This window comes from Diospyros lotus, chromosome 10 (genome assembly GCF_014633365.1).
Source record: "Diospyros lotus cultivar Yz01 chromosome 10, ASM1463336v1, whole genome shotgun sequence".
In the NCBI taxonomy this organism is placed as follows: Eukaryota; Viridiplantae; Streptophyta; class Magnoliopsida; order Ericales; family Ebenaceae; genus Diospyros; species Diospyros lotus.
The window spans coordinates 17,898,144-17,912,862 of record NC_068347.1 but is presented as its reverse complement, the minus strand read 5'-3'; the positions used below and the strand labels follow the sequence as shown (position 1 = coordinate 17,912,862).

At 34.9% G+C, this 14,719-nt stretch overlaps 1 protein-coding gene across 1 annotated transcript; it reads right to left on the bottom strand.

Annotated features, from left to right (window-relative positions):
• Positions 1–1,130: 1,130 nt before the first annotated feature.
• Positions 1,131–3,075, bottom strand: LOC127810939 (uncharacterized). The gene has a single exon (XM_052350572.1). It carries the CDS (start codon positions 2,631–2,633, stop codon positions 2,199–2,201), a length of 435 nt encoding a protein of 144 aa, XP_052206532.1. The 5' UTR covers positions 2,634–3,075; the 3' UTR covers positions 1,131–2,198.
• Positions 3,076–14,719: the final 11,644 nt, after the last annotated feature.

The following is a 14,719-nucleotide window of genomic DNA, read 5'->3' as shown; positions in this document are numbered from 1 at the left end:
AGAACAAAAAGTATGAACAACCACAATGAAATCAGGAGCAAAGGGAACTTACTTGACCATCTTTCTGCCCTCTGTATCCTCACAAGAAAAAAAACCAACCAACAGGCCCATCCTCATGAAGCAATGATTTAACCTACATAAAGAAAGCAGTTCCCTTAACTAGCTTTTATAGTTCTAAATAAGTAAACCAATACAAGGTGGGAATCATCCAGATCAAAACTGAAGTGAACATGCACACATGAGAAGAAAAGATTTGGCGAGAGCTCAAGTACTTACCTCAAATGTTTACCCTTCCATATGTTTTACTGAAAGATATCAACACTCGCTCAGTTCTTGTCCTACTGCTTTTAACAAATCACATCATACTACATATCATTCAAACTCTCTGAATTTTCATTATAGTGGATCAATTATCTTCATCCACTACCATCTCATGAAACTTTTCCATATGAAGATAGTGCTGGAACTTTATCTCATCATTCACTTACTTAAAGGGTTGCGTCAAGAAGGGCATCCAACATAAAATTTTCCCACATTGTTCTTTTGTATGGAATTGTATTGTCAATGTGACTTCTAGAAGTCAATTGACATTATAAATGCCATGCCACCAACCCTAACTTGGTTAAGGTACAGTTGATGATTCTTTTGTTATTTTGAATGTGCTAAATTTTGTATTTAGCAAATTCACAAAAAAAAAAAAAAAAAAAAAAAATAAGAGTAAGGGGAAGATGCTAAATTTTTGCAAGCTACAAAATGGTATCAATTGCACTATATAGCTTCAAGAAGCAATTATAAATCCTATTGACAGGATTTATAGATTGTCTCTAATAAGCCATACAAAATTATATAAACTGACACAAACTTTGCAGCATTTGTAGTTGCCAGCACTGCTTTATGATTCCAGGGAAGGCAATCACATGACTCTGAACTGGGAGAATAAGTACTTTAGGAAATTTCATCATGAATGACAATCATAAGGAAATACACAACTATACTAAAGTGGATAGATACAACATCAAAGTCCAGTAGAAATAGAAAAGTTGATTAATTATTTTGAAGAATCTCTACTTGAATTGGCAATCAAAATGCAAATCCACAAATTAATACTGGAAGATGCTTTTTGGCACGACTTTTGAATGCATCATTCAGAATAGAGAATTCTAATGAATCATTTAGAGATGTAACTCAACCTTTCTGCCATCACATAACAAAAGACTGAACATTTCAAAGGAAAACCTCTACCACAAGACAATAACACAGTAACACAACTGCCATAGCTTCAATCAACATACAGCCAAGAAAAGCCCCAGTAGTGGACCAGAAATGGATTCGTTTTTGTATCTTTGTCATCACTTGGATGTTGCCAAAGTTTGTGTTGGATTTATTTTTTTTGCATGGAGGACAAGTATTCCAATTGGTACCTTGAGCTTGTTCAGGAATATTACACACCCTCATGTGAAGTGGTGCCTATCGAGAGAAAGGGACAATCGGGCTTTTGGAGTTGAGAACTCTACACGTTTTCCAAAAAGACTATGTACTTGTTCCCTTCTTTTGTTCTTTTTGTTTTTTTCTCTTGCTTCTTGTTTAGATGAGTTTCCTTTGTAAATAGCCAAATTTAGGTTGTATCTGCTTCTCTACATGGTTTGACCCGTAAAAGTGTGATTACAATATATACTCCATATATCCATACACACACACACCCACTGACAGCTGGAGATCATTTTTTTTTCATTATTCTTGAAAGAAGTTACAAGAATGACAACTCTATAGAGGCAAATGAGAATGCCAATTAGAAGGTCAAGAGAAAGAATGCCTGTCACTCATGCTCAAGCCAAAATTTCTGAAAGACTTTCTAAACCCAGATTCATTGCCATTCTCCAGCAGTCTTGACTTTTGCACCACACAGCATATTCAAAATCTTCAACAAGTTATCAAGCAAACTTGCCGGCCTGAGGTTCTATAGATATGCCCTTTCTTTTTGGCCCTCTTTTAAGTTTGGTGCCCATAAAAATAAAAGACAGCATCCACCTCATAGGTAAATCCCAAAATTCTTCACCATATTCACTTCATTTGATGATGTCTCCTGATATATAGCCAAGCAGCATATCAGAAAACCATAATTTCTTTAGGAATGCCATTCAGCTAAAACCCGAAGTCTTATGTCTCCATAAAAGAGGCATTTTAATTTCACTCTGAGATCAATCATACTTCTCCCTCCAAGTATACATGAGAAAGAAAACCCATGAAAGACCTAATACAATGTCTCCAACAACCTCCCTCAGGCAATCATGGCTGAGATCTTCAAGCCTTCTCTCAAAGTAAACCCGCCAAATTGCCATGGCCAAGTGAAGGAGCACACACCCTCTAGCAAAGAAGCTCTGAAACTGCCGGTCTTTAAGGAATGCCACCATAAACAGAAGAAAACCAATGGATACTAGAAGCAATCCAGCAAATGAATCAGAGATCTGAATCAAGAGCTGATCGTGTGGTGTTGAGCCCACGAGCTTCCCGGCGACCATACTGCCATGGACAAACACAGAGGCCTCATTGGTATAGAACATCATCATGACTCCACAAGATAGAGCAACCACAGAATGGAGCAAACAAACGACGAAGAAACCAGATGATGCCATTGATCAAACCCTAGATTGATCAAATCTTCAAATCCAAACAACGGGTAATACTGAAAATTGCGACCAATTTAAACCCTAGCTCAAGCTCTCATTTGAATATTGGAAGGACAGAACCGAGATGCAGGCTTCACTATTCAAAGGAATCAAAGAGAAACCCTTTGATCAAATCACCAGCCATGAATATGAAATTTCATTTCAGATTTCAACATCTAAATGAACCGGTTGATCGAAAAAATCCACAGCATCCCCACCAATACAACAGAGACTTTACAGCTTTGAGATTTCAAAATCGAAAGAAATCAAAGACTCCCACCATACATTACGCTTTCTAGGGATTTTCTTTCATTGCTTTGAGATATCCTACCTTCCGCACCCTTTTCCTCCATCACAATCTGCCATTTTGTCTCTGCTCTTGCCACCCTGGAAAGCTCTGTCTGCGGTCCGTCTCATGGTCAATAGATATATATAATTCATCAAACGAAGTCGAATATATACAGGGATGATACGTTGCCCTCGGAGGGGGTCCCACTCCCGGGGCCCATGTCCCCCGTCCCCTAATTTGTTTGTGTGGGTTATCTATCACATTTTTATTATCGATCATACTAAACATTTAATAATGTGACAATCATAACACCAAAAATTAAATAAGTATCACCTATTTAGTGTCATTTTCAAAATGAAAATGTTATTAAAAATTCATAAATAGTCACATTTATCAAGAAAATGATAATAAATCAAGTAAGTAAACTAATATTCTAATGACGGGCAAGAAAATATTACTCTTTTTTTACTTGTATATAAATATGTTTAATTTAATTTTTATAAGAAATTTTCTAAAAGTATTTTTTTTTTTGTAGAGATAGAAATCCTTTTTAATGTATTTTAATTACTATTATTTTTTTTAATAAAATTTTGTCTATATGTTTATAAAATTTTTATGTAATTATAAAAATAAAAAATCTAAATGTAACTTAACCAAAATAAATTTCTATGCCAATAAAATTAATTAATTATATAATATAAAGAAATCTCTACAATATAATTTAAATCCATGCCCATTCAAAAATCAATCTAAGGGAAAATTTCACGTGATACTTTGAGGTTTAAAGTAATTATAAAAAATATTCTTAACATCTAAAAAAATATAAGAGTACTCGTGAATTTAATTTAATATTATATTTTTTTTTATTGTCAATCGACCCCAATTAAATATTAAAAAGTAACTAAAATACTCTTATATTTAAACATTTTTTCTTAATTTTTTATTTACATTTCTCTATGTTCTCAAATCCTTCGTTTGATACTCTTATTCTTTAAATGGGTGGCAAGAGTGATGACGACGATGAAGGTAGCAACAACAACTTGAAAGGATAAGAATCTTTTTTCTTTTTTTTTCTTCTTAGGTTCCATTCCTTCTTTTTTCTTTTTTTTTTTTTTTTTTTTTACTTCTCTCTTTCTATGTTCATCACATGCTAATAATGAGTTTCACATGCAATGAACCCATCTAGTTCATCACAATCTACTGCATAAACTAAGTGGGTTTCGTTTGGAAAGGTGGATTTTTTTAATTTTAATTTAATTTTTTATTTTTCAATTAGATGAGAGAAGAAAGAGAATAACAAGTAAATTAGTTGTTTTACCCCATTATTTAATAGTAAGGGTGGTTATTTCTATTTCTCAAAATGTAGAGGTTTCTTATAATTTTGTCAAATTTCAAGGGCATTCTTTGCAATTTATCCAAAATTTAAACATAACCTTTTCATTAACTAAGACATTTTCACCGCACTTGCAAATTATCAAAATAAATTACTTTATAATATTAAAATATGTGAAAATAAACCGAGATAGAAAAATAGAATAACCCTAATTTCAACTTAATCAAAATCTCCAAGTCAACAAAAATAAGCCAAAATAGAGCTCAATAGCAACAAGAGAACCCTTCAATAGTAGAGACAAGTGCAATAATCTTCTTTGGCAATGGTCGCAAATTGTTATTCCTTATTCTCTTTCATGCCTCTCTTGTTCAATGAGCTTTTTTTACTTGGTAGTGATCATATTGGTTGGATTTTGTGTTTTTTGTGCATTCTTTTAAGTTTAGAACCTTGAAAATCTTTGATTATTGTTGCCTATATAAATTGTTAATATTTCTTTATATGCCATAGTGGCTTCTTGGTTCCTTAATAGGAGTGTCGACATTGTTGTCATGTGTATCGGTTATTTATGCTAGTTGTTTGTTGAATCTTTTAAAAAAAAAATTCTCTTTGATTTGAGTTCTATCTTCTATAATTTTTTTTATTATTTATTAGGTTTTCCATGAGAGTGATGACATATTATGATATATATATTATATATATAAATTTCTTCATAATAAAATATTTTTATTAAATAATGCTCGTAGACACACAGCAACCAAAGCTGTGCATTATGGTGCTAATTGACAACATAGTGTTGTTGCTGTCGGGCACAACGTGCGTTGCTCCTCCCTGTGCAAAGCAACGACAATGCTACGTTGTTTGTCGTGTACAGTAGTAGTGTGATGGCCCATGCACAGTAATGCATAATGCGCATTGTTACGTTATTGTTGTGGCACAACAATGTTGTGCCATTTGTTGTGGCTAATGATTTAAGATTTTTATTTTTTATTTATTTTGTTGAGTAAAGTAAGTTTTTGAGTTGTATAATTAATGAGAGTATGTTGTTTTTTGTTCCCTAATAAAGCCCGAGACTATGACGATTTTTTGGGTAGATTTTCATAGGCTTCGGCTTGGGATTGAAGGACCCAAGACCGTCACCATTTTCTTTTGGCAACCTATTTTAGAAGTTGGGCCACAAGCCCACTACCCACTTTAGAGGAGAAATGGGCCTTGGCCCATTTGCTCAAGTAGGGTGAAGCCGACAAAACTTAGCCCATTAGCCCTCGTATAAAAGGGCCTCTTTGCCCTCTGTTTGGCGTATTATCTTCTCTCGGTCGAACCCTAGCTTTTTCCCTCTCTTTCGTGTTTCCTATCTTGGCCAATTGCTTCATCGCTTCTGTCCTTGTTCATCCGATAGCGATGGAGGCATTCTTGCCTTCTGTGGATGCTGTTTCCTTTCATGCATTTAGCTGTCTTTCCTTGTGTGAGAAAGGCGGTCACTTTGATGTCGCTAGAAACCTCTTATTTATTCAGATCTGGATTCTCTTTTGGGGTAAGCTCTTTCTTCTTGCTTTGTGCTTTGAACCCACTGTCTTTGTGATCGATCTACTTACTTTGTGTGGCTGTGATCATTTGGGTGAGAAAGGGTTTTCTTTGCTGGTTTGGCCGAGAGGTGTTGGGGCTTTTATGGGCTTATGGTTTGAGAGTTTCGTTTGTGGTTTGTGGTTTGTGGTTCCTATTCGTTAGCGTTACCAAGAGTGGTGACTTGTCTTTCAGATCTGAGCCTTGAACGATTTAACAGGGAGTTTATATTCTGTTTTCTTTACGTTCTTGATTTGATCTATATTTGATTTGAGTTATTACACTAGCCCTTTCTGTTTTTGAAGAGATTTTCCTCAACAAATGGTCAAAGCCTAGTGTGGCTCTTGGGTAGTGCCTTGTTTGAATCAGATCTGAAAAGCCCTATCATTTTCAAATCCGATCTCACGATAAGTTTGATCCATATCAGATCTGATCTCGGTTCGATTGATCCTTGCAGGTTGTGAGTTGGGTCTAAAGGACCCCAGATCCAGATCCAGCAAGTCGCTAGTATTCTCCCCGAGCAGCAAGTGGCTGCTTACTCACCTGCCGATTAGCGGCGCTTAAGCTTGCAAGCGGCAGCGCGTGAGGCAGTGCGTGGAGGTCAGGATGCCCCTCTTCTGTTCCAGATCTGAGCTTGCAACATTTATAGATCTCAGCCTTGAAATCTGTATTGGTAACTTATCTAATTTCCTTTTCCAGCAATTAGCAGATCATCATGTGGGGGTGACCATTAGGTTTGGAGGTTATCCTGTGGTGGTAACTATTGCTTGTTGCTAGGTCTAGAATTATTTGTGATTTTCTTATGCTAGCATAAACTGTTTTGGTACGGTTAAATCTTGCTTAGAAAATTAGTGTTATTGTGCTGTGTGTGAAATCTGCCTTATTTTTTCCTATCTGTTTAAGTTGAAATTGAAACCCTAAAATTATTCTGTTTGTGTGTGTTAAGCATATTCTTTTGTGTGAACATGTCTGCACATCACTTTGAATTAGGGGGTTTTCAATGAGAAGGTGGATTTCTCAATTTGGTAACAAAAAATGAGAGGAATTTTGGTACAACAGAAAGTTTCTAAAGCCTTAGATGGCAAATACCCTGAATCATATACTATTGAACAAAAAATTGAGGCTAATGAATTGGCTTATACTTCTATTATTTTATATCTTTTTGATTCTATTCTAAGAAAGGTAGGAAAACTTGATTCTACAAAAGAGTTATGAGAAAAATTGGAAAAACTCTATGTGAAAAAATTCCCACCCAACAAACTTTTCTTGCTTGAAAGCTTCTTCAGTTTTAAGATAGACTCCTCTAGGGATCTTGATGACAACCAGATATCTTCAATAAGTTGGTGCAAGATATAACTAATTGTGGTGAAAAGGTAACCGAAGAATACAAAGCAATAATTCTTTTAAATGCAATTCCATATGCATATAAGGAAGTTAAAAATGCCATTAAGTATGGTAGGGACACCTTGACACCCGAAATAGTCATAGATTCCCTTAGGAGCAAAGATATGGAGTTAAAAAGTGAGAAAAGACATGGAGAGGTCCATTTGATGAGAGGTAGGTCTCAATCTAGAGGACATGAGGGAGGTGGTAAGAAGAAAGGTAGAAGTAGGTCTAAGTCTAAGGCCAAAGGTAAGAGTAAGGGTAAGTGCTTTGGTTGTGGGAAAACTGGACATTATATTAAAGACTGTTATGCTGAGAAAAATAAGCAAAAAGAAAAATTAAAAGATCAAGAAGAAGCAAATGCAATAACCTCCTTTGACCCTAGTGAAGTTTACATGCTTATAGATTCTGACACTACTAAAATTAATGCTACACTTAGGGCACATGGGCAAGAATGGATTCTTGACTCAGGTGCATCATTCCATCTCACATCCCAAAGACATTGGTTTGAAAATATGCGCAAATCCGTGGGTGGTCATGCCATAGTTTGTAGTAATATAGCCTATAAGGTTGTAAGGATTTGAGACATCACTCTTAAGTTAGAATCAAGATATGTCTTAAAGTTAAGAGATGCTAGATTCATCCCTGAAATGGCTAGAAACTTAATTTCAGTAGGAGAGTTAGAAAAGAATGGATTTACAGGAAAAATAGAAAATAAAATGATTAAAATGTTTAAAGGGGCAATGGTGGTGTGTAAGGGAGTTAGAAGAAATGGGATATATGCTTTAACTGCCGAGGTAGTGAGTAGCTCAAGCTCTCACATTGATTTAGTTAATTCTGATGTCACTCAAAAATGGCACAATAGGTTAGCCCATGTTAGTATTAAATGGCTTAAGTTCCTAAATGATAAGGGAGTCTTTGGTAAGGATTGTGTGTCCGATTTCCCTATTTGTGACCATTGTGTGTTAGGCAAATATCATAGATTATCCTTCTCTTCAAATGTGCATAGAGCCTCAAGGGTTTTAGAGTATATCCATTCAGATTTATGGGGACCAGCATCAAATCCTACATTTGGTGGGAATAGATATTTTTTGTCTATTATAGATGATTTCTCTAGGAGAGTGTGGGTCTTTCTCTTAAAAGACAAAACAGAAACCTTTAAAAGTTTCAAAACTTGGAAAACTCAAATAGAAAATCAAACAGGCAAGACAATAAAATATCTAAGAACTGATAATGGTCTAAAGTTTTGCAACAAGGATTTTGATGACTTGTGTAAAGAATATGGTGTAACAAGGCATAAAACTGTCCCTCACACGCCACAACAAAATGGGGTAGCTGAGAGGATGAATAAGACCCTCCTAGATAAGGTTAGGTGTATGATGATTAGTTCTAATATACCTAAATCCTTTTGGGGTGAAGCAGTGATGACTGCTTGTTACTTGGTTAACTTAACCCCATCAGCTACATTGAATGGTGACACTCCTTATGAGAAATGGCATGAAAAATGTGCTGATTACTCAACCCTTAGAACTTTTGGTTGTGCTGCCTATTCTCATCAGAATGAAGGCAAATTAGAACCTAGAGCAAGAAAATATATTTTCTTAGGATACCCTGAAGGAGTAAAGGGTTATAGGCTTTGGGATAGAAGTCAAAAGGGAGTTAAAATAATTGTAAGTAGAAATGTCACCTTCAATGAATCAAAAATGCCTTGTTTATAATCAAACAGTGACAAACAACAAGATAGTGAGGGTGAGGATTCCCTAGAAGAGTCTAGGAATATTAGCACCAGCATTCCTACCACCTTAAGTGAGGTGGAGAGACAAAACCAGATTGAAGAAAATGAGAAGAATGAGATAATAGAAGAACAGCCTCCCATAAAACAGCCACCGCTATCTAACTATCAGTTAGCCCGAGATAGGGAGAGGAGATCCCATAGGAGTCCTCAAAGGCTAGAATCTGATTTTGACTTGGCCTTTGCTAGTTATCAAGATCTAGCCGATAAAGAGCCAAAAACATATGAAAAAGCCATTAGAAATGAGTATTCTAAAAATTGGATAGAAGCAATGGGAGAGGAGATGAGTTCCCTAAATAAAAACCATACATGGGAGTTAGTACTGAGGCCAAAAGATAAGTCTATTGTGGGCTGTAAGTGGATCTTTAAGGTTAAAGAAGGTACAAGTGAAAAAGACCCTATAAGATTTAAGGCTAGGTTAGTAGCCAAAGGTTTCACACAAAATGAAGGGGTAGATTATAATGAGATTTTTTCACCAGTTGTTAAGTATATCACCATACGTGTCATGCTTGCTTTTGTTGCATATTTTGATTGGGAAATTGAACAGCTAGATGTTAAAACTGCTTTTTTGCATGGTGACTTAGACGAAAAAATCTATATGTTTCGACCCAAAAGTTTTGAAGATAAGAAAAAATCAGATTTTGTGTGTTTATTGAAAAAATCTTTATATGGCTTAAAGCAATCTCCTAGGCAATGGTATAAATATTTTGATTCATTTGTTAAATTAATTGGTTTTAAAGGAAGTGATTTTAATCATTGCCTATATTTTCAGCATAAAAATAAAATGACTGTGTATTTCTTTTACTTTATGTTGATGACATGCTTCTTATTGGCCCTGATGTTAAAAGGATCAATAGCATAAAATCTGCTTTAGGTGGAGAATTTGACAAGAAAGACCTAGGTATGGCTAAAAGAATCTTAAGTATGGAAATTGTAAGAGATAGGTCAAATTCCATGTTATTCTTACATCAAACTTCATATATGTTAAAAATTCTAAAAAGATTTAGCATGCATGAAAACAAATTAGTTTCTTTACCCTTAGGAGTCCATTTCATATTGTCAAGAGAAAAATCTCCAACTAACAAAGAAGAAGAGCAGTATATGAGTAAAGTCCCTTATTCTAATGCAATAGGATCGGTTATGTACCTCATGGTGTGTGCTAAACTAGACCTAGCCCATGCAGTTAGCACATTAAGTAGATTTATGACAAACCCAGGTCCTGTCCATTGAAAAGCATTGAAATGGTTGCTTAGGTATTTGAGAGGTACTTCCAATGTAGGTTTAGTTTATAAACACCATTAAGATAAATGAGTCTAATGGGGTTTACAAATTCAGATTATGCAAGTGATAGAGACAATAGGAACTCAACATCATCCTATATGTTTACTTTATGTAATTCATGCATTAGTTGGAAGTCTCAAATCCAACACATTGTTGCTTTGTCCATCACTGAATCTGAATATATAGCTGCTATAGAAGCAATTAAAGAAGCCTTGTGGGTTAAAGGTTTTCTTAATGAACTGTGTGTTCTAACAGAAAATGTTATTGTCTTTTCTGATAGTCAGTCAACTATACATTTGTGTAAAAACCCTATTTTTCACAAACGCACTAAACACTTTGATGTAAGATTGCACTGTATTTGTGATATTATATCTCAAGATGTTATTAGACTTGAAAAAGTGCATTCAGATTTCAACCCCTTTGATATGGGAACAAAAGTGCTTACTGTTGAAAAATTCAAAAGATGCCTAGACCTTCTAAGCATTGGTAAAGTTACGTGAGAATTGGTAAGGTCTTCTTTCTCAAATTGCCTACTAATTATGCTTTCTGCTGTATGTTCTTTTGCTGCATGTGTATGCTGGCCTTATTAGGAAACAAGGTAGAGATTTGTTGTTTTTTGTTCCCTAATAAGGCCCGAGGCTATGACGATTTTTCGGGTGGGTCTTCATAGGCTTTAGCCCGGGATTAAATGACCCATGATCGTCATCATTTTCTTTTGGCAACCTATTTTAGAAGTCGGGCCACAAGCCCACTACCCACTTTAGAGGAGAAATGGGCCTTGGCCCATTTGCTCAAGTGGGGTGAAGCCTACTAAACTTATCCCATTAGCCCTCATGTAAAAGGGCCTATTTGCCCTCTATTTGACGTATTCTCTTCTCTCGGCCGAACCCTAGCTTTTTCCCTCTCTCTCATGTTTCCTATCTTGGCCAATTGCTTCATCGCTTCTATTCTTGTTCATCTAATAGCGATGGAGGCATTCTTGTCTTCTGTGGATACTGTTTCCTTTCATGTATTCAGCCGCTTTTCCTTGTGTGAGAAAGGCGGTCCCTCTGATGTCACTGGAAGCCTCTTATTTATTCAGATCTGGGTTCTCTTTTGGGGTAAGCTCTTTCTCCTTGCTTTGTGCTTTGAACCCACTGTCTTTGTGACCGATCTACCTACTTTGCGTGACTGTGATCGTTTGGGTGAGAGAGGGTTTTCTTTGTTGGTTTGGCCGAGAGGTGTTAGGGTTTTTCTAGGCTTACGGTTTGAGAGCTTCGTTTGTGACTTGTAATTTTTATTCGTTGGTGTTACCAAGAGTGGTGACTGGTCTTTCAAATCTGAGCCTTGAACAGTTTAACAGGGAGTTTGTATTTTGTTTTCTTTACATTCTTGATTTGATCTATATTTGATTTGAGTTATTGCACTAACCCTTTTTGGTTTTGAAGAGATTTTCCACAACAGAGTATTTTTTATATCCATGTGAGTGTCCAATCCACATACACCAACAAGAATATTTCATTAAAATTGATCAATTTGTTTAGCTTTATAAATTATATGGTTCCCATGCCATTGATTTTTTTTTTCTTTTGTTGATTATCTATTTTTGTTATCGAAGACAGTAATTTTTTATACTTATCTTATTTTCTTTTAATAAATTCAAGTTATACAATTATTTAATTGGGTGATTTATTATAAATAAACATTTTTGCACTGACTAGTTAAGATTAAGTGACAAGTACGAAAAATGTGTAAATGTTTTTTGATTTTGTATTTAAAAATGGTAGTTATGAAAATAAGATTTCTTGCCCATGTGTATAGTGCGTGGTTGTCTCTGAAGTCACTCGATTAAAGGCTTACGACAATTCGATATCTTATAAGACTACGAAGCATTACAAAAAATAATTCAAACATGGTGATCCTTCCTCATCCATTCTACTTAGAGTTGCATTGAAAATGAATTACAAGAAAATGTTTTTGGGATTAGAGATGAGATCATGAAGATAACCCTAACAATGCACTTGATAGGTAAAATCTAAAAGTTGATAAATAATTCTATAAGTTATTGAATGATGAACAACGAGAACTATACTAGAAATGAAAAGATTTACTAAACTTTCATTTATTCTCCATGTATTTTATATCAAGTGTCTAGGAAGGTGGAGCAATAACTCTTTTTCCATGGTTTTGGACTTATTAAGGAAAGCATTTCCCAGAGGTGAATCTTTGTCAAAATATTTTTATGAGGTAAAGAAGTTAATCATGTAGTTAGACCTCAATAATGACAAAATTAATGAACCCCCAAGTAATTATATGCTATATTGGGGGGATGAACATAAGGAAAAATCTAGATATAATGATTATCATGTGTCTAGATATGTGTTAAAGTCACCTCATATAAGCAACGAGGCATTATAAGGGAAGTAAAAAGTAACTAAGGTGTTTGATACCTAGATTTTAGAGGCTATTTATGTCATCTAAGACATCATCCTTTATGAGGTGGCATAAAAAAAGATCGAGTCAATGATGACCATATGAAACATCCTGTTGATTCTCCAGCTTAGATAACTTTTGACCACTTACATCTTGAATTTGCATCTGATAGTTGAATTATCAAACTTGGCTTGGCTTGTGATTGTATGAATCCTTTTAGAACATTAAGAACCACTTATAGAACTTGGTCTATTATTTTGATGTCATAAATTTTATCTCCATGGATGTATATGAAATAGTAGGCCTCTTAGTAATTAAACAAGATAATCATGAAGATAAGTACAAAAGAATATCCGATACTCAAAATATAAATTGAATAATAAAAATAAATTAAATCTCGCAATTTTATTGATTTCGAGGCTTTTGTTCCTTTAAACCAAGTATAAAAAATTACTCACACAAGGCTAGAATGAAAACTCAAAGGAGAATTAAGAAAAGAAGGGAGAGATGAGTCCACCGCTTGCTGCCCTCTTGTGCGTTGTTTCTTCTTCTCTTTTTCCTGCTGCTTCATTCTTCTTAATCCCTCCCTTGAAAATCCCTCTTAAAATATTATATATGCAACATCCTAGCCCATCTCCAATTCTTTCCATGGTCCTACTTTAATTCCAAGTTAAATTGTATGCGACAGTTTCCTGAACTTCAATTTCTTGCTTCTAATCAGCATTTCCACTTTATAATATAATATACAAGTGGGCCCCCAATTTCTCCATGACATCTCCAATTGCAATTTGGACTTTAAGTTCTCACGCATGGTTGCTTTCCAATTGCTTCATAATTAATATATATAGCATGCGCATGGCCTTAGCATCTCCATGGGCTAGGCCTCAATTCCTTTTATTTTAATTTGAATATAATATTATATGTGGGGCCTTTCAATTCCAATGTTAATTTCAATTTCTTCATGGTTTCAGCCCCAATTTTTTTTTTTGTCTCCCTAGATCTCGAAACTTCAGATAATAAACCGCTTTAAATCTGCTTGTAGGCTAAGGGACATTCCATAATGTCAATAATGTAGGAGCAACAACTTAAATCCCGATTTAGACCTTAATAAAATTAGTTTCTCTCAAAACTCAAAATATGAAAATTGTAGATATTCATCTTTTCGTTTCATAGCATCTTGAATCATCTCAATCGGAACTTGGATTAGAGAGTTATGACTAGATTATGAAGTGATGTTGAAACTGTCCAGAATTGCCCAATTAGCTTCGTTTTGCACATAATGTCTCCATTTGCATCCTAAAACAAAATATAAAAATAATGAGTACATTTAGGCACCAAATAAATAAAAAAGACTAAACATTAAGATAATAAAATATGACATTTTACATTCTCATCAAATTCCTCCACACTTAACTTTTGCTTGTCCTCGGGCAAAACTCAAATTCACGCTCCCAAAAAATAAACCAAGGTTGTAACGCCATCAACAAAGAACAACCAAGATCTTCAAACTCATAACACATCATGAAAAAAAATTCTTAAACAACTTACAATTACTTAGTGAGCATTTTCACTTGAAAATGGAATAAACTAAATACGTAGACCCTCACGGAAATAAACACTCGACTCTTGTGTTTGAAAGATATGTGTCTCGCTCAAATTTATTCCAATGGAAATGATCTACCTTAGGCTTGCATATATTCTAATTCTCCACCATTGGGATCACATGCATAACACGAATCATAAGGACTTTTCAAGGGTTGTAACGGGGTTAAGGATTAAGGTGGGAAATATTTGGGAATGTAGCTAAAAAGCCATCGAAACTAGCAGAGCAAAAATGAATCTACTCAAGCTCGAATATATAAAACATGCAAAACCAATCACTCAATTCATCATCTTCTTCAATTTGGCTTTAAAGCATTTAAACCATGTAACACTCCTATGTTGAAAAACAGATCGCTCAAAGGAACACTTTTCATTTGCAGCAGGGAACAATTCTTCGCAAT

What these genes read in the sequence shown, in the direction of transcription:
- LOC127810939 (XM_052350572.1), bottom strand. Translation starts at nt 2,633, where the DNA reads ATGGCATCATCTGGTTTCTTCGTCGTTTGTTTGCTCCATTCTGTGGTT.